This window comes from Sparassis crispa (assembly GCF_003851025.1).
Source record: "Sparassis crispa DNA, contig_000001F, whole genome shotgun sequence".
NCBI lineage: Eukaryota > Fungi > Basidiomycota > Agaricomycetes > Polyporales > Sparassidaceae > Sparassis > Sparassis crispa.
The window spans coordinates 2,077,052-2,096,362 of record NW_020939748.1 but is presented as its reverse complement, the minus strand read 5'-3'; the positions used below and the strand labels follow the sequence as shown (position 1 = coordinate 2,096,362).

The 19,311-nt window shown below is 48.8% G+C and overlaps 7 protein-coding genes across 7 annotated transcripts; 3 read left to right on the top strand and 4 right to left on the bottom strand.

Annotated features, from left to right (window-relative positions):
* Nucleotides 1-461: 461 nt before the first annotated feature.
* SCP_0207110 (hypothetical protein) lies at nucleotides 462-2,409 on the bottom strand (the record flags this gene model as incomplete). Its single annotated transcript, XM_027754623.1, has 5 exons — nucleotides 462-1,393; nucleotides 1,463-1,483; nucleotides 1,538-1,708; nucleotides 1,759-1,865; nucleotides 1,916-2,409. 5 exons carry the CDS (start codon nucleotides 2,407-2,409, stop codon nucleotides 462-464), a joined length of 1,725 nt encoding a protein of 574 aa, XP_027610424.1.
* A 2,085-nt stretch (nucleotides 2,410-4,494) lies between these two features.
* Nucleotides 4,495-5,419, top strand: SCP_0207100 (hypothetical protein; the record flags this gene model as incomplete). Its single annotated transcript, XM_027754622.1, has 2 exons — nucleotides 4,495-4,753; nucleotides 4,827-5,419. The coding sequence occupies 2 exons, from the start codon at nucleotides 4,495-4,497 to the stop codon at nucleotides 5,417-5,419; spliced, it is 852 nt and encodes a 283-aa protein (XP_027610423.1).
* Nucleotides 5,420-6,093: 674 nt separating this feature from the next.
* On the top strand, nucleotides 6,094-7,294 carry SCP_0207090 (hypothetical protein; the record flags this gene model as incomplete). The annotated part of the gene is made up of 4 exons (XM_027754621.1): nucleotides 6,094-6,359; nucleotides 6,421-6,520; nucleotides 6,570-6,703; nucleotides 6,763-7,294. The coding sequence occupies 4 exons, from the start codon at nucleotides 6,094-6,096 to the stop codon at nucleotides 7,292-7,294; spliced, it is 1,032 nt and encodes a 343-aa protein (XP_027610422.1).
* Nucleotides 7,295-10,775: 3,481 nt separating this feature from the next.
* Nucleotides 10,776-11,411, bottom strand: SCP_0207080 (hypothetical protein; the record flags this gene model as incomplete). Its single annotated transcript, XM_027754620.1, has 1 exon — nucleotides 10,776-11,411. One exon carries the CDS (start codon nucleotides 11,409-11,411, stop codon nucleotides 10,776-10,778), a length of 636 nt encoding a protein of 211 aa, XP_027610421.1.
* A 78-nt stretch (nucleotides 11,412-11,489) lies between these two features.
* On the bottom strand, nucleotides 11,490-14,840 carry SCP_0207070 (hypothetical protein; the record flags this gene model as incomplete). The annotated part of the gene is made up of 6 exons (XM_027754619.1): nucleotides 11,490-11,856; nucleotides 12,759-14,193; nucleotides 14,306-14,418; nucleotides 14,478-14,606; nucleotides 14,657-14,769; nucleotides 14,823-14,840. The coding sequence occupies 6 exons, from the start codon at nucleotides 14,838-14,840 to the stop codon at nucleotides 11,490-11,492; spliced, it is 2,175 nt and encodes a 724-aa protein (XP_027610420.1).
* Nucleotides 14,841-15,495: 655 nt separating this feature from the next.
* Nucleotides 15,496-16,238, bottom strand: SCP_0207060 (hypothetical protein; the record flags this gene model as incomplete). Its single annotated transcript, XM_027754618.1, has 2 exons — nucleotides 15,496-15,825; nucleotides 15,885-16,238. The coding sequence occupies 2 exons, from the start codon at nucleotides 16,236-16,238 to the stop codon at nucleotides 15,496-15,498; spliced, it is 684 nt and encodes a 227-aa protein (XP_027610419.1).
* Nucleotides 16,239-16,456: 218 nt separating this feature from the next.
* SCP_0207050 (hypothetical protein) lies at nucleotides 16,457-17,449 on the top strand (the record flags this gene model as incomplete). Its single annotated transcript, XM_027754617.1, has 6 exons — nucleotides 16,457-16,649; nucleotides 16,705-16,816; nucleotides 16,866-17,054; nucleotides 17,093-17,163; nucleotides 17,218-17,287; nucleotides 17,341-17,449. 6 exons carry the CDS (start codon nucleotides 16,457-16,459, stop codon nucleotides 17,447-17,449), a joined length of 744 nt encoding a protein of 247 aa, XP_027610418.1.
* Nucleotides 17,450-19,311: the final 1,862 nt, after the last annotated feature.

Here is a 19,311-nt window from a genome sequence, read left to right as displayed (position 1 = left end):
ATCTCAAATCCCTGATATGGTCATGCCTCAATATAAGCACAGAAGGTCTCAATTCCCTTCGGCGTGCAGAAGTCGGGAGGGAGTTCACGGTGTGCGAGTTCCCATGATGCCCATGCTGGGCGAGGATATTCTTTGAGCATCAGTGTGACACACTACATCTCTGATCAGATGAATAATCTATCGGAAATCAAAATTGACTTACGGGAGTGAGTCGGCAGACTTTGACAAGAAGCCTGTACTCCTTGAAGGTAGACAGAGATAAAAGAAATTCAGATCGCTGAGTTGCCGAAGCAGGCGATCCATCTTCCGGATTATTGCTAATAACAAGCATGAGACCCGATCAGTTGGACCAAAACAGTAACCGCTCACATCAGAGGGGAATTCCATTGCAGAAAGGCTTTATAGGATGGTGCAATGCGTGGAAGACCACTAACCCAATTGCCTGCAAGCGTCCATTGCTCTCAAAGAGGATGCTTGATAGCTTGCCATACTCCAGGCTCATATTTCCACACCTTTACATATTCTTCAGGAATAGCAGCGGTGTCGTCAGCCAGCAACCGCGGAGTGAAACGTCCCGGATTATCCAACCGTGCCATTGATGGTCGCTGAACGATATGTTCGAGGTCGAGTATCCTGAAGCCTTGGAATCGGGCAGACATTGTCAGTAAAATCGCCTTCTGGCAGTCAACCCACTCTAGCTCTGCCGCATCATTTTCAGCGGGATCTGGAAGTGAAAATGCTGGCAGAGGGATCACAATTCTGCTAACATCGTGCTCATACCAGTCGGCATCAACCATCATTGACCTGGGCCACAGAATAATATCTTCCGGGTGATTGGCGATCCTCGGATAAAGTTTCCTTGCATGTGCAATTGCTGCCGGAGCACCAGCAACTCCAGATGAACTCGCGTCTCCCGTCCGAGGAACATTGACAAGATCCTGTGCAGAAAATGGCTGCCATCCCTCCTCATCATAGGCAGTATTGGCGGTGTGCGTCGACTTGGCCTTGTTCATCGCAGCCTTCGTCTTTACCCCCACTGAGTCATCCTCGCCGCTAGAAACATTATCCAAGTCGAACTCCTCCTCAGAATGTGGGGGAACATGCTTCGTCCTCATGGCAGGCTGCTTGCCTTTGCCCTTCGTGTGACAATTGACTCCGACCTCCACCTCATTATCGTTGTCGTCCTGGTCCCCTTCATCTGCCGAATCGCCAACATTCATATCAGTGACGTCTTTCTGCTTTTTTCCCCTGGGCTTCACGGCATCACCTCCACCAGCTGCTACAAGAAATTGGAAAGCAACTGAGCCAATAGCCTGTCGATTCGCCCAGTGCTTGAGGAGCAAATCGATGTTGTCAACACCGATGTTCCAAGGTTCGGCAAAGACCACGCTGTCTGGCCAACATGCCTCATCAATGTACTTGCGGACATCTTCACTGATCTTCTTCTAAGGGCACTTTGCACGCTTGGAATCAACAATCTTTCCTGCATGTATATCATCAGCATGGATACAGATTCACTTCTGAGAATGAAGCTTACGATGCTGGTGAGTCACAATGGCCCGGACCAAATGACACTTCTGAGTCAGCTTCCACGTCTCCTCAAATGCAGGAATGATGGCATTGCCATCATCATCGATCTCGTGCTGCACGTCGGTGAGTGCGATTTCATCCTCTTCTTCAGCATCATTATCCTTAAGCTCATCAGGAACTAGTCATTGATTAGTGCATGTTGCTTTGTATTCCATGGGTATGACTTACTCATAACATTCATTGCCCACATCCCCCACTTCTTCCACAAATCTTTCTGCCAGTCATCGACAGAGTTGGTGAACTTCAGAAAGTCACCAGTATCAGGTGACTGAAGCCTAGGATGGCGGTGAATAAAATAATGCAAATAATGATGGCTGAGACTTACTTGGTGCACCAAATCTGCATGGGCTTCTCTGTCGGCAAGGCCAGGAGGATGAGAACCTTTCCTCCCATCTTTGTCTCCACAGTCTGGATGAAGTCTTCACCCATCCTGCCAAGATGCTTTTGAGCATAGGCAATTTGCCCAGCTCGATCCATCTGCGACTCCTCCGTCTTCTTCGCAGCAAGCACTTTCAGTTCATCTTGCTCCTCGTCAGTCAGGTCATGCCATTTATCTACAAATGCCTTGGTATACCAGACCAATTTCTCAACTTGATCCTTCGCATCAGGATGCTCCTGGCCAACCCTTTCCAACAGCTCCTCTCGCCATGCCCAGTGCGCAGTCTTTCGCAAAGACCACTTCTGCCCCATCATCTTCTTTCGCACATCAGCTGCATCTTCCTCCACCGAGAATGGCTCTACGTCATCGTCGTCCACAGCAGCGGGATCAGCCCCACCTTCACCTTCAGTCAGATCGGGATAATCGTCATCCTTGGCCATGCGTTCAGCATCTGCGAGAGAGAACTTGCGATCTGTCGTGCCGGGAATGATTCTGAGATCCAATGCAGCCTTATTATTTCTTATTATTTGCGAACCAGTTGCTGATTTGCTATGCAGGAAGTGAGAAGATGTAGACTGAAAAAATTTACCATATCGACGTACTTGAGTGTTGACCTTGGGCCTGTCTCATCCCTTTGCATTCGCCCTTGCTGTAATCGCCTCTGAGACCTTTGTCACAACAGCTGCACGTGCACCACGCTTGCTGTCTCTCCACTTAGGGTAGTACAACACCATCATGGAGCCATAGGGCTTCAACCAACGAGCTTTGCCAGCCATGGTTGATAGTAGGGCTTTTGAAAGGATGAAAGTACTGGAATTGCTGTTGTAGCAGATGGTGGGAAGAGGCAAGATGGAAATTTGGGCAGGGCCAAGGGTTCAAAAAGTGCACACGGTGGTGCGTGATGTGATCACATGACTTAAGCGCCCGTGCATTGTCCGGCATACCAGCATGGCTTCGCCTTATTTATGCTTCATGGATACAAACTCAAGTATTACAATTTTTTCTAACTACAAAGATGGAAAACAAAAGGGACTTATAATGACTGAGGGCGGGCCCTCCCTCATTCGCCACAAGCACCAGGAAGAAGGGATAAATGAAAGAAAATAGACTACAAGGAAAGTACAAATACAATCTGAAAAACACCAAAAGGAAGTCAGAAAACGGTCGGAAAACGTTAGAAAATGCTCACCTTGCGCGCTGCATTGCTCGCGCTGCAGTGACCGTCGTCAATTTATAGTACATGTGTAAGAGGCTGTGGAAACATCAAGAGGTCAGTATTCTTCAAAATGCAAGGAAAAAAACTCACCGGTTCTTTCAATCCACTATAGGATTTGGCCTGGTCTTCACCACTGCCATAAAACCCACCATATGCTAAAGAACCCTTGTCAGTATCTGTATGACATGCTGTGGAGTACTTACCACATCTTCCTTACACTTCCTGTACTCACACCATATCATGCAAAAAGAAACAAACAAGTAAAAAAGACTGACCTTGTGGAGCAGGCCAATGGCGGCTCCACGCACGACTCGCACAGCACAAGGCTGATGGCCGGCAACAATGTAATGTGCAAAGCACATATGCACCTAGACGCAAGTACGCCGAAGCGCATTGGCACCGAAGTGCAAAATCCCCCAATTCCCATATATACCGGGTGAAAGGTGCGAGTGGGTCACCCCCGCAATGCGGAGCCCTCTGCAGCTCGCCACCGCATGCCCAGTGATCCCCCAAATCTCAAGTATCAGGTGAGGGATGCGAGTGGGTTGCCCCCACAACGCGGAGCCCTCTGCAGCTCGCTGTCGCATGCCCAGTGATCCCCCAAATCTCAAGTATCAGATGAGGGACGCGAGTGGGTCGCCCCCACAATGCGGAGCCCTCTGCAGCTCGCCGCCGCATGCCCAGTGATCCCCCAAAACCCACATGTACCCCATGACTGGCCAAAGACCAGCCATGGGATGATGTCAGTAAAGTGCATATTACATAATACTATCTACAGGAAAAGAAACAGTTACCTTACAAAGGCACGCACAAATAACTGAGCTTTGACACTGCATGCCCATGGCAACATGCAGCAACAAAGCTCAGCCACTTGTGGCCGGCTTGCTGGAAGGGGATGGTGGTGGTAGAGAAGGAAGAGAGAGAGGAAGTTGCGCCAGCTTATAAAACCAACTATTTGGCCATGTTTGTTTGGTCATGTGCCCCAGACACCAGATGCGTCAAGCACCTTCCATATGCAGAAGGTGTACACTGGTGGCTGAGATATTGCTATATTTGGACGATTTTCGGACTCCGATCAAATTTCAGCCACTGTCCACTAGATTTCAGGAAGTCCGGCCCTCCAAGCATATCACGTGATCTCCATGGGCTCGCGCGCACAAGTCCTTTTGATTGCAATCACTGTAATCTGATCTATCTCTCTCTCTTTCTCTTGCTCTATCCTTGCTGTCTGATCTCTGCTATATTTCAGTTACTGTGCCTCTCCTGCTTATTCTCAGACATCTATTTCACTGCTTTTGTATATTCTATCATGCACAGCCAGTCCGGGAAGCGCGCACAGTCTGCTCAGCCTGCCCATCAGACCTCTACCCCACAGTCTGGTGTCAGGCAATCTCCCTCCAATCTGCACTCAATCTTGGAGGATCTTGCGACCGTGGGTATATGTCAGGACCGGCATCAAGCTTTCAATCTCGATCCGGCCAATCAACCAATTGGGGGAGGCATCTCATACCGTAGATCTGTGCCACCGGCTTACTCCCCTGGCCGAACTTCGCAAAAGGACAGACCTGGTATGTTTCTATGTTTCTAATAGTGAAAATGTTTGTCAAGTAAGCAACATTTCGTTTGATATGTTGATGACAGACTCTACCGTGCGTTCGCCGATGCCTCACATGACCCCCCAAGAAGATGCTATGTCGCAATCAACTCCGAGTGTGGATGAGATGATGGATGTGGATGATTGGAAGCAGTTCCAGTCGAGGGGAAGCGGAGAGGACAGGGGGAGCCTTGCGCATAGAGGTTCATATGAAGATGCTGATGAAGCTGGTCAGTTGAAGGGGGAGATTCTGGATGACGACTCGGACCGAGGTGACATGTTCGTAGTAAATCGCGATCGCACAGGTAGCCCGCCTCTGTCCAATGACGAGTCAGAGGAGACTGATGAATTGGACAATACTGACGAGGAATTGGAGGAGACAATCCACCAGCCGCGGAGCTATACACCTGTGTCAGATGTCGAGGAGGACATCGAGGAGGAGGGCAAGGAGGAGGACAAGAATGAGGATGAGGACAATGATGAGGATGAGGACAATGGCGAGGACGAGGACGATGATGAGGACGAGGATGAACGAAGTGTTCCTGTCCAGCCCTCACCTGTCTTTCAGAGCCGCCCATCTCACGGAGTCATACGCAGGCCGAAAGGATGTGCATCTGCTGCTAAAGTGGATGCCCCTTGACGCCGAAGCAGTCGACTCTTGGCTGGTCCTGTAGTGTCTACCACTGTCACTGTTAGTGAACGTGAGTGCAGCGCACTCACCCCTGATCCAACTACTCCTCCTCCTACTCGCCCACCGAAGCGTCAACGTCACAAGGTCTTTCAGATGGCACAGAAGTCTGTGGGGTTGCCGACAGGTGAATGTGGCCCACTCGACAATGGTGCGTTGTTCAATTTTCAGCAGTGCATCTTTATTCTTATGATATTAGCCTCTGGAATGTTACAAGCCTCCGATGATCTGCATGTGGTCTCTCAGCTGCCAAGCCCGGTGTCGGTTGTTTCTAATGTCATCTCCAATTCTGACGTGGTGTGTTTTCTCTCTTCAACATATGAGTCTTGCTGACTCAATGCACCTAGTATTGCTTTCTCTGCCAACAAGGTGGAGACTTGGTCGACTGTGACCGTCCTAACTGTGGCAGAGCTGTTTGCTTGCATTGCATTCCAGATCTCCGGCAGTGGAATATAACTGAGCAGATGCGGTTTGAATGTCCGGCCTGCGCTACAAAGCATTGCGGTGGTGCGATGCAGGTATACCATGTAGGTTATATGCATTCTTTACTCCCACAGAAGCTGATGTCTGAGGGTTATCAGGGCCTATATAGTGTCCAATCTGCAGAAAAACCTTGGGTACCATTGATGAAAGGTCTTCGGATTCTCGGCAAGCCTGAGATATCACAGATCGCAAGGTTGGATACCTCATCTTTGGTTTTGGTTCATCTGCGCCTGCGCTCACTGCCTGAGTATGGTACCATCGCCAATCTTGTGGAGGAGTATCTTCAAGCCTATTACATTGACCGCAGAGAGTTCCTAAATCGGCTGGATGTTGTCTTTGACTTGGAAAGCTCAGAGGCCACAGAAGGTCATTATCTTCATATGCTCGACATAGTGTCGAAAATTCGATCGTATGTCATCTGTCTTTCACATTGACTCAGAGCTGATCCTGACCTTCTCCTGTGTCACTAGCTACAAGCCTACCCGCATGCTAATTCTTATTTATACACACTCGCACGACGACACCGGTGACTTGTTTTACAGCAGCCACTGGGTAGGCACAATTGATACTGTAAGTCTCTCATGACCGATGAGACCTTGCGTTCACTGATTCGTCACAGTTCTTCAAAATTGTTGTCTGTGAAGACCTGATGGCGCTCTCCCGAGAGGTGCCGACAACATTTGCGCTGCTGGCTTGTGGTTCCGTGGTGTCAAAGGCAGCTCCTGGGGAAGACTTGGTCACAGTTTGTACATGGTACGGTCTTCCCATTACTCTCCACTTGATATTAGCATTCTTACACATGCACGATTTAGCTACAAGCTCCCCCGGGTTTTGGCATTCACAGCACCGGCGCTGTCTTCTATCAGTGCGGCCCCCTTCTTTTTTGGATTTGTGCGCAGTGTGTTTATTGAAGGAGCCACTGTCGGTGACCTGCTGATGAGCAAACTTCTCGCCAGTTCCGGCCCATTGGGCAGGCACTCCAGGGTCATTCTCTTGGAAGGAACCACTCAGGATCGTGTCATCAGCCGTGGTGATGCAACGACTGGTGATTTGGATAAGGCCAGGCATAAGCGAGCACGGGCAGAGTCCTACAAGCTGACCATCTCAGAGTACATCTGGGATCATCCCAGGATCAGCCCCTATGGCAATCGGGTTCCAATGCAGTGCGACACTTGTCTTCGCTTAGGCACTTTCGTCTTCTTCGATCGTAAGGGCACTTCTCCCCAGACTCATTGCTATTGCTGCAAGCATTGCCATGCTGAGTGGAGCTTTGAGCCTCCGCAGGATGGCAGGCTTCTGAAGGAGTTCAACCAAGGCGCCTGGGTGAAGGTCATTCAGCAGTAGTTTAGGACATATCATACCGTGTCTTTGTTACCCACTCCTTTCCCTTTGTACGATATCAGTTGTTGTCATATGCTTTCGATTTCTTGCCCACCACTTGCCCTTTGTACGATATCAGTTGTTGTCATATGCTTTCTGTTTCTTGCCCATCGCTTACCCTTTGTACAATATGTGTGGTCATTGTATGCTTTCTTTTTTTCTCTAAATGTGTTGTCTTTGTACAGTATCAATTTTTGTGGTTTGCTTTTGATATGAATTTTGCGGTCTGCATTCAATATGTCTGTAGTGATACGATATGAAAACTACATGGATGAGTTGGTCAATGTTTTCTCTCATTTTGGTGGAGAGACTCTGACATAAAGAAACCTTGGAGAATGCGCTGCAGTCATGAGGTCACATGACTGTGGGAAACTCGCGATCATGTGACAACTTTGCATGATGTGCTGGCACTGTGCAATTTTTTACAATCCTATTTTCATTGTCTGATGGCTTTTCAAGGCGAAAGATTTCGACATAGTCTTCCTCAATCACATAAACGTTGTTGGCATGCACAGGAGCATAGATTGTCAGATGAAAAAGGTCATAAAACAGCTGAGATGACGAAGGGGTATTTTAGTCTGACAGGCTTACCTCCTTTTCTTTACTGACGTGAATTCTGTGTGCAGTGCACTGACACTTGATGAATTTCTGTGGAAGAGGTTATCGGAGTTGCTGAGGGAGGCTACTGGTTTTTATAATACTCATAGGCACACTGCTCCAGTCGCTGACATTGAACGCGAGAGAATAAGGTCTGTTTGATTCCATGATCTACATTTGTGTTGCTTATGATCATGCAGAACACACCTCCAGCAGCAGGCATTGAAGGAAAAATCCCTTATGGCTCAACATGTGAATTTCACATCGGCACCCCATGCCGTGGAGCTGGACCATATTGTCACTGTTGTTGCCTGTGTGCTTCTGAATCTCAGTTTGTCATTTTTGCTTGTTTCAATCGGATGCATATTGATTTGCTGTGTTACTAAGTTCATGTCGATTGTTATGTGATGGACAAGGGAGTGCTAAAGAAGAATGGCAAGCAGGACTGTCAAGGACCAATGCTAGTCATCTTAGAGCCTGCAGTTATTCTGGACACGAACAATAAGGTTCTTACATGGTATCTGCCAGGTATCTTGGGACAAGCACGTATAGTAAGTCTTCCCTCTAACTGCTGTAACTTGCTAATATAAGCCCTAGAATGACTACAACGACGCGACTTGTGGAATAAACCAGTTACTTCAGAGAACGGTTTCACAAGGTGGAAACTTTCGGACAGATGCAGATCTGTTCATTGCAGCCCCCGATGGACGGTTCAACCCAGGCTCTCTGGACATCTCTGCTGGATGGTTTGCACGAGGACATAATGTGAGTTTGGACATCAATGCCACATTTATATGATCTGAGAAGAGCATGCATGCTTCAGACAAATCTCGTTCCATCTGTCTCATTACGAAACGAACCGGTCAGTAATTGGCTAGAGAGGACCTCATTTGTTGAGCAGTTGCTGAACGCAACTTTATGCCTGATAAACTGGCCACTCTATTTTGCAGGCATCTCTAGCAAGTTGAAGATTCAGCATGAGAATGTTCTACAGCGGACGCATGAGAATGTTCAACAGTGGCCTTCAAATTTCACAGCAATGGGGATTATTGTGAATCGACAGACAATTCCTCATCGGGATGGCAAAGCCTGGCATGCATGTCTTGATTTATTGGCCAGTGTGGGTACTCATAAATGGGCAGTGCTTCAATTGGATGATCTGCAAATGGAGCTGGGTTACTGCCCTGGAACATTGGTAGGAATCTGGGGAAGAGTTTTAGAACATAGCTGTGATGCATGGGAGGGAGGTGAGAGGATATGCATAGCACACTATATGCGCTCGGCAGTATTTGAGGCGTTAAAGATCAACAAAACCTCATGGGTAGAATATGGGACATATCTCGCACTGATGATTCCCCAGTATGTAGTGCATCAGGGGTTCTAGCAGATACTTCACAATTAGTTTAATTGATGGATGTAATCTGGCTCTTAAATTGAATTCAGTGGCACTGAATCATTTGATATGAAGGATATTGGTCTCAGAATGTGACAGCAAAGGACTGCCCAACTCCTACACAAACCCTGAAGGTGGTCTGACCTGGCTCATTACAGCCGATGGCATCACATGTGACGAAACCTGTATATATACACTGGGTGAAGGCCTCAGCTTTAAAACTCCTACGTGTGAAGGGAATTTTGCCCTTTCTGATTAAAACAAATAGAGGATGCTACTCGGCTGAAGCCAAAGTGTGGAGAATCCTATATAGGATACAAATTTCAAGAGTCTCGGCCGAGACCATTATTTTCAATAACCCTATATAGGACATCCTCGGCCAATGCCATAGTTCAGAAGACCCTATATAGAATAGAAATTCGACTACCTTCGGCCAAGGCCAACATTTGTGCAAGAACTATATAGTGTATATTCAGCCAAGGCCAAAATTCAGATATCTCTATATAGGTTGAAATTTGATGACTCTCGGCCGAGGCCACCATTTCCACAAGAACTATATAGGATATCTTCAGCCGAGGCCAAATTTCAGACAATCCTATATAGAATGCAAATTTCTCGACCCTTGGCCGCAGGCACTATTTCCACAAAAATCTATATAGGGTACCCTTGGCCATGGCCAAATTTCAGGAGATGCTATATAGGATCGAAATTTCATGTGCCTTGGCCAAGTGGACCATTTACACAAAGATTCTATATAGGTCCACTTGGCCAAGCCCAACTGTCTGCAAACTCTATATAGGATTGGAATTTTATGACTCTTGGCCAATGGCACTATTTCAGCTACAATCTATATAGAGACATGGTGGCCGACCCCAAAATGCCCGACAACCTATATAGACTTCAAACCACGCCTCCCTTGGCTAACTCCCAAATATGCGACTCAGCCTATATAGCCTATTTATCTTGGCCAACCCTATATCTCCATCCTATATTATATTCTTGGCCAACGCTCAGTTTTATGGAAATTTACACAAAATATTCCACCTCGGTTATATGGACATTTGTGTATATATTGGCTGATAGGTGTGGCACCCGGTTGTAAATAGTTGTGAATTTCACTGTGCCTGGTTGTAGCTGCTGTCATTTTCACTGTACCTGGCTGTAAATAATTGTGGCTCAGGATGTACCACATTGTAATTTCCTACAGACTTCCCCTCGCAAAACTGCCTTGCCATGAAGCTGTTCTAGCCGTGAAGCTGTTCTAGCCGTGAAGCTGTTCTGGCCGTGAAGCTGTTCTGGCCATGAAGCCGTTCTGGCACACCTTCCATTTTAGGACATTGTTCTTACTCACCTTCCACATTCGGAACAATCGGCCTGACATAAATGCACGATAAGTTTCACCACAACAAGACATACTGTGTGCACATTCAACGCTAGTAGGTAAATCATGAAGGACTAGTCTACCTCAGAGTCGCTGTCAGTATCAGAAGCCTCATTGACCTCAACCTCCTCAGCAACGACTTTCGTGGCATAGAATTTGGCCCACTTCGGAGAGATACCCTGGCTATGCACGAAGGGTAACCACATGCGCGCAAAATGAGCCGCAAGATGCTCCGAGATGATAGCTTGCTTTTTAGCATAAGCCTGGAGGCCACTGATGATAGCAGCAGAGACATTACCACGACATCTCACTTGAGACCACCACCATGGTGACTTGAACCATAAGAACGATATGACATGCCGCATTTCTTCCAGAATCAACTGTTCCTCCTCCTTCCACCATTCTGCACGGGCCTGTGTCTGAGCCCATTTCAAGTGCATGCTTTCAGAGAACTCCTGAGAATTGGGTGTGGTCTTGTCCATCACTTGGCCATCTGCGTGAGCAACAAGCCATATCCATGAGAGTTCATACCTTCCCTCGCTAGGTGCGTCCCTGTCATCGCAGCCAGGCCCCGAGATGTTGGAGTCTCGCAAAACCCGGTATCGTGCAGTCCAGTCACCGGTAGGGTCAACTGCAGACAAAGCATCACGAGCGGCACGATACTGCAAGGCCGCCCGAGTGATCTTAAGTGAGAACTTGTTATACAGCATGCGGATCCTCGTTGCAGCCTTCTGTCCATCTCCCGAAATGTTGAGCCTCCGGAATTGAATGACACTGGTGAGCACCCGTCAAAGCTGATGGATTTCAGCAAGTGCATCATCTGCCTGAGCAAGGTGCAAGAGCTTCTCCTTTGCTAACAAGTCCTGCATGTGGAGCGAGTTGCGTAAAGCATCAGGAAGGGCAGACAGGAGCCAGAGTGTAAGATTAGCAGTTGAAGTGAGACACAGTGTGTCACCATCAGTGGGGGCATCTCCAATGCTCGGTGCAGGTATGGGACCGCTTGACATAGGGGAGCGCAGCTGAGACACGACGGGCATGTAAAGGTCCTGGATTGTGCACCACTGCTTCACGCAATGGGCGAGAACATTGCGCTTCTCTTGCGAAGTGGCGCGCTGGCGGTCGGTGTGTTCTGTGGTTAGCAGATCCAGAACACGCCTATGGCAACAGTCAGTGATTAAGTACAAGCATATACACAAGATACTCACTGTTGTTCCTCCAGCTCAAGTTCAATGTGCACCAGTCCAAGTGCCCAAATTATAATACCCTACAGTAATTACTGCCAAGCTCAATACAATGTGACCAGTGATACCCGTACCAAGAGACATTATAATGTCCTGCTAAGTCTCCGTAGCTATCATGATGTGCCTTGAAAAAACATACGACAGGCTCTGACATGCAGAATAAAAAACAGAAAGCCTGTTTTGGCATTAAATGCGATCTAAAACATATGGAAAATACAAAAAACAAAACATACAGAATTTTACACTTCGGCTACTTCCCAATGGACAGCTCAATTGCCAAATTTGGCAAAACATATCCTATTCATTTTCGAGCAATAGCATACGGATTCCGCATGGTGCAGCATGAAACACTCGATTTCTGGGTGCACATCATGGGAGCTAACATAATGGGCCCACAGGGCCACTACACAGAGACTCTAATATCAAGCAGCATGGCAAAAGCAAAAAAAAAGCGCAGATAACTAATGAACACGCGAAAAGCGAAGTGAAAAGGGTAAAAACGAGGAAAGCAAGACAAAGTGGCGACAACGATGACGAGCAAGAGTAACTGCATTGTGGAGAGGGTGACGAAAGCAAGGGCATGGAAGAAAGCACAATGAATGTAAACAAAATGGCGATATGCAGCTAGATATGCCAGACACAGATCCTCGACGACACAACGGGGGTGCAAACAAGAGGTCGACAATGCAGGGGAAGTAGCGAGCAGATCAAGCCCGCGACTTCCTCTTCTTGGTGATAGAGCTGGAGTTCTGAGTCTCAGCCTTCTTGTACGATGTTTCAGTACACATACACATGATGAGTCAGCACAATCCATACCTTTTCAACAACACAGATGAGCCCTTCCATGCGGACAGCGTCGACATTGTGCCGCAGAGAGACAGACTCTCTCGGGAGGTGGTAGAGCCATCAGGGTTGGATGAAGAAGAGCCGCTCAGCGATGACAAGATCTGGTCGAGTGTCCAAGCCACATCAGCGACAGCAGCACACCAGTTGTTTTCCTGATCTGCAGAAGCCTTTCCAACAACCACCATGCCCCACCACGCCAGGCAGACAACCACTAGGAGAAGGCCGTTGGGGCCCGTGATGCAGAGCGAATCCCAAACGACAGCACTCCAATCCTGCTGTGGCTTCCCGTCATCGCCAACTGCCCGAGTAGAGGGCTGAAGAGATGTCCACCAACCCCACCACCCCCTTGCAAATGCAATGGGGTCATCAATCTCCATGTCCCTCGCCGGCTGCGCTATCTTTATCCAGCTAGCCACCTCGGCCGGACGCGCCTTATTTCCTCCCAACCTCTTCACCGTAGCAGGCGCCTCCTTCTCGAGGAGCACTAGGCTCGTCAGCATCCGCGACCACTCGCTGCCCCAACCTCGTTCACGAATGAAGTTCTCGTAAAGCTTCTTCTCACGGTCCGAGAAGCACGTAAGGTTGAGGACCGGGATCGTTGCTACAAGGTCACTGTCCCTCACAGTTGAGGTAGAGCTGGGAATGGCGGGAGCGATGGGAGACGGAGCGATGGGAGATGAAGACAAATTGATATCAGACCTGGAGTTCGAACTAGGTAAGGCGGACTGGCTCGAGAGAGGTGTGGCACTGGGTAGAAATGGCTGCATGGAGGTCTCCGTCACACTAGCAGAGGTCAGATCAATCACAGAAGGGCATGTGCTGCCAGTAACAGGTTGGGAGGATGTAGAGGTCTCCGCTGTAGTGATGGAAGTCGGAGCGGACAAAGAGGGGAGTGCGTCGCTAGCCACGGGTTGGGGTGGCACGACAGCAGCAGAAGGAGACGACGTTGCAGGGGACGAAAATACATCGTCCGACCTCCCAACGGTGAGCAACTGGAAATCAGTTGGTGGCACCATGACCCTGTTGACAACAGGCGGCAAAATGAACAGACCTCCGGCATGCACTGTCTCATGCATGTGTCCATCCTCCCGTACCAGCGTGGGGATTGACGTCAATGTTGGTTGCGAGGGTGTCGAGGATGAGGCGGTGGCATTGCTGGACACGTCGACTGATTCCGCCTGAGCAAAAGGAACTGGAAGGGATACCGAAGCTGAAGAAGTTGCAACGATGGCCCTGGATGGGTTAACGACTGCGGACACAGTGGACGATACACGTACAGGTGAGGACGAACCAACACAAGAGGACGAAGAGGCTTGACCAGAAGGACCGGGCTCCGCCCTGGCCTGAGCAGAGGTTTCGACTTGAGGGGCGGGACTGCCATCCGCCATAGCAACACCAGCAGTGCCTGGCGCAGTGCTGCTGCTCGCCATGCACAACACTCGCTTGTCGCATTCGGGTTGAACATAGCACGGAGGTCAGAGAAGGCGTCGAGAGTGGAGGATATTGGGGGAACATACAATACAGGTGCTTGGCAAAGCGAACCATCGAGGCCTCCGCGTCGGTGTAGCCAATGGGATCAAACTCCGGCCAGCAGAGGTTCACGAGACCTGGGGTCTGGCCCACGTGAGCGCTGTGTAAGCAACAGTGATTAGCCAGCGATCAACGTGTGCGTAAAAATAGGCAGCTTACCTGTGCACCTCGATAGCGCCGTTGAGGTCTGCAATGGGTCCTGCAAGCAGAATAGAGACGGCCATACCGAATTTGTCAGACAGGTAGTCTGCAAGAGGCTTCAGCCAATACATGGCGCTGGTAAGCTCGCTGGAAACATACACATTAGAGCAGCAGGGAAGCGGAGAAAATTGACGTACTGATGATAGTGTTCGGCTTGCTCTGGGCCATCAGCCAATGGCTTCTCACAGAGATGCTTCCAATTCTCCACCCCCTTGGCGTGGTCGTCGGCAATGCTCTTCTCGAAGGCGGTCTAAAACTCCAGGGCTCTGCGGCGTACTTCGCCTTCATGATGGCGGTGCGAACTACGATGTCTTTGGGCATAGGCAGCTGTGGTTCCCACCATTGTATTACAATTGCCCACAACACTGGGCAGGCCATTGTGCACAACTCACCAGCCATTGTAATTGTAATAACACTGAGCACATTGTAATTGGAAAAAGAAGTGTTTACAGTGAGAGTTGAACCCCTGACCTCATGGCCGGAATTTTGCTTATATAAGCTACACAAAACACATGCTTTAACCACTACACTATTGGTGCTTGCTATTACTTCAACCTCAATTGTATATAATGAGTCTGTCCACTACAATATAATATACAAGCTTCTATTACAAATACTAACACTTGTTACTGTTCCTTTCTTAACTCTTTGTTAAATACTATTATAGTGTCTATTTATGTTCTCTTACTTGTTTATCTCTTTTTCTAATTCTTTAAAGTAATAGTATTAGATATAATATTAAAATGTGCATTAGAAGCTTGTATATTATATTGTAGTGGACAGACTCATTATATACAATTGAGGTTAAAGTAATAGCAAGCACCAATAGTGTAGTGGTTAAAGCATGTGTCTTGTGTAGCTTATATAAGCAAAATTCCGGCCATGAGGTCAGGGGTGTAAACACTTCTTTTTCCAATTACAATGTGGCCGGCATTGTAATTGCCATTGTATTACAATGTGCCCAGTGTTATTACAATTACAATGGCTGGTGAGTTGTGCACAATGGCCTGCCCAGTGTTGTGGGCAATTGTAATACAATGGTGGCCACCACTGGTGGCATGGGGCCACCGTTCGCAATGGCCTCGTCAGTTAGCCTCTTCATTTCGAGGTTGTAAGCATCTTGTATGCGCTCGCGATAATATTCGTGAGAGTAGACGTGAAGAATCTGCAGCTTGTGCGGCATGCCGGGCGCTAGGTCCGTAAACGCTTGCATGATCTTCGCGCAAGTGCCAGTGAGCTCGGCCTTCTTGTCGGAGTCAGATGTGACAATCTTCTTGCAGTGGTGGTGATACCACTGGCCCATACTCTGCATTGATCGCAAAGTGAGCTGTTAAACACACGAGTTATGAAAAAATGAGTACGCACCAAACGCAACTTCTGGAATACCTCCCGGCGACACGCTACCTCAGCGTCTTTGAGCTTGGAGAAGTCCATCAGAGCTGCAATTTCCTCGGGAGAAGGATCTTCGAGGCCATTGGGATCATCCGCCACAAGAGCGTCGTTGTCGGTAAGCGAGAAATCCCAGCCATGCTTGGCGAGTAGGTACTTGGCGACCTTCGTGTAAAAATCGCCTGTCTTCTTCACGGAGTTGCAGGCCTCCCACTCAGTACATTTGGAATAGAGATACTGGAGGAGGGTGCCACCAAACTTGCCTTTAGGACCGGGCTTCTTTCTCTTCTTGCCAGCATATGTCTTTGTGACCTTGGGATGTGTCGCCATCAGAGATAGACTTTAGAGTAGGAGCTATGTAGCACGGACTTAAGGTGAGGACGAGAGATAATACCAAATGGGGAAAGGAAGAGAAGCGATGATCCTCGTGATGACCAGTTTGACGCTCCGACCCAAATCATTCCGAGTGTCTTAGCCAACAGCCTCATATAAACCCCCACCCCACGCCTTTCACTCCTTGCCCCCGACCTCCATGGTCACTGCCTGCAATGACGAGTATAACTCCTACCTCTCTCCTCTGTCCTCAGGACATTTCTTCCATTGACCGCGCCGCTGCAGACGCCCTCACCAGGCTATCCATCACCTCTACGCCGTCTCCATCTCCTCACTTCCACAGCCTTCGCTCTTCATCGTCGCAGGAGGCCCCAAAGACCACTACGTCTGTGCTGATAGCAGACGCTGGTAAAGTTTTTTTTTTGATCCTGTCTTGATCACACTCACATTGCAATATGCGCAGGGGCTATGCCCGGGCCTTTGTGTGAAGGCCCGTTGGGGATGCCAATTCAGGTGAAGGGCGAGACGTTGTATCATGTGGAGCAAGTGAGGGAGACGGGCATGACAGACCACTGGTACGTTAAGTATCGTTTATAACACAATTTACTCACACTTTCTCTACAGGTACAAGGCTGCCGCTGCGACGCAGTTCTACCAAAACGCGAAGTTACATTCCTTCCATCCTCTACTGTCCACCCCGTTGAAGTTGAGGTGCACCAGGAAAGCTGAGAAGAAGGCTGTGCAGCGCCGTGGGGAGAAGACATACGTCATGTTCAGGGGTCTTGCTCCGGGGCCCGGTGTATATGAGACTTGGTACGTACTTACATTGTTCAGTACCTATGGGTATATAGTGACACGAACAGGGATGAGGTGAAAGCTATGTGCATCGGAGTCAGCGGATCCCTCTACCAGCAGGCCCTCAGTGAGCAACAAGCCAATGAGTTTCTTACTGATGCTCACACTGTCCATAATTTAGTAGTGTTGTTGCCGCCATCTGCGCAGCTCAAGCAGATCCCATACGACTGTACTAACATACAGCTTCTATTGTCGGTCGCCCGTACAATTGGTGGTGCATCCGTTGTGTTAAAAAGCCCCGTAGTCATGTTGGGAGGAAACTCCTCGAGTCTGGCATCAGGGTTGCCAAGTCCTACCGTGCCACCATTGTGCACGCTGTCGCGTTCGGTGCTGCAGTCCCCAGGTGGCCGTAGTGCGAAGTGTCAGTTGGCATCAGTTAATACGCATCAGGCACAGTCTCCAACGGGAAGCACGTCATCATCGTTGGTGGAATTTGCTAGTGACGGCGCATGTGCCATCTCGTCTCATGACTGTGAAGTTACCTGTGCGTGTGACCATAAGTGGTTCGCAGTATTTTATGGGCGTGCTCCTGGTGTATTCAGTTCTGAGTAGGTATTTTTTTTTTTTTGCTGCGGTTCTCACAGCCACACAGGTCTGTTGCGAAACAATTGGCGGAGTTTGTCTTTGCACACTCTCGCGGCCATGTTGTCACTCTCATGTGAGAGAGGGCCCTTCTTCGAATAGTACATCGTGCGGGGCTTGTACGGGCTATGTTGCATTGCATCTCTCGTCGTTAGTGTATGTTGTGTATGGTCGCACTCCCTGCTGTCGCCGTTGCTCACCGTTGCTGTCGATGTATCTGTCGTAGATTTGTGCATGAGAATATTGCAATGCACATTTTTTTGTCCTTATTTTTTGAACGTTTGAATCTTTACAGTGAAAGAATCGTGCTTTGTTGGTTAGTATGTTCCATTACTGATCGAACATCCTTGGCGGCGACGTGTTGGGCGTAGAAGTGCGTTCACCTTGCGATTTTTTGGTTGTAGGGAGAGGAATTGTATTTTATAATGTATCTACCATACAAAATATAGTAGACAATACAAACGTATTACATCACATCAAAAACTGCAGTGAGAAGCGTCGAGATGCTGCAGAAACTGAGAGGAAGTTGAGTGAGTGTCTGAAGTAGCCTGAGGGAACTTGACACGTCAAGCGATGCGTCGAGTGTGCCACAGCCAAGGCTCTATCTTGACTCTCGCGTCGACCATCGTTCTCGCCACCCAAGTCGCGCTCTGTTTTCTATTTTCATGTAAGTGTGTTTCATTACATGCTTTTTTGTTTATTCTTCATGTCCGTTAAGCCTGCTACTCCCGAGGAGACGTGTATGCTGGGTCAACACTTGGCCCTATGGCACTGACACTTGGGTCGTCCGTTGCGGCGGCTGCTCCTCCACTTTTTTTCTTTCTTAGTTTCGCAGTGTTATATAGTGTTATGTGCACTGACCTGCTTTTTTTCCAGCCCCCACTCCTCTATTTGAATGTGATATGCGCAAGGTAGGTCTTTTTCAACACAACATGGCAGGGTGGCTGAATTCTCGAACAGACCCGCTCAGGGCGTTTCTTCTCACCCTATGCCACAATCGTCTCTACACCTCTCTCTCTGAAGCTGCTCATGCAAAAGGCGGTTGGTGTTGAATTGCTGCGGGAGGTCGTAGGTCAGAACCGTTCACCTCACCCGGTGTCGCCTCTCACGTCACCACCATTGTCGCCTCTCTCACCACTGCCGTTGTCGCCTTCATCTATCTTTTCCTCCCCACTGTCTTCGTGCTCATCAGGAAGGACAACGCCAGTGCATGAAGGTGAGATGCTCCCACCTCCGATCCTCAAACCTGCGAGAACTTCGCAACCTGTGCTTCCCTCGCTGTGGACTTCCCCTGCGTCAGTTTCTTTTCCACCTGCCACACGAAATACCGGTGGGATGCATGCAAAAAATGGGAAGAGGAAATGCAGGCAGGCTAAACGCCTGCAACTTAAGGCATCGCAAACTTTCACGTACAAGGTGCGCTCTTCAACAGCTTTGCAGCTGTGCGAGTTACGTGCTGTGGTGTCCAGGCTGCGTAGAGCCACCCTCCCGATCTGCAGTGGTGGCTTTGTTGGGAAGGTTGTGGGGTGGTTGAAAGAAAGGAAGCTGTGGGAGATGGACGAGTTGCTGAGATGGGGGTTTCGTGTGCATGCATGGGATGGCAGGTGCATCGTGCTGTTGTCACGCCCTTTCA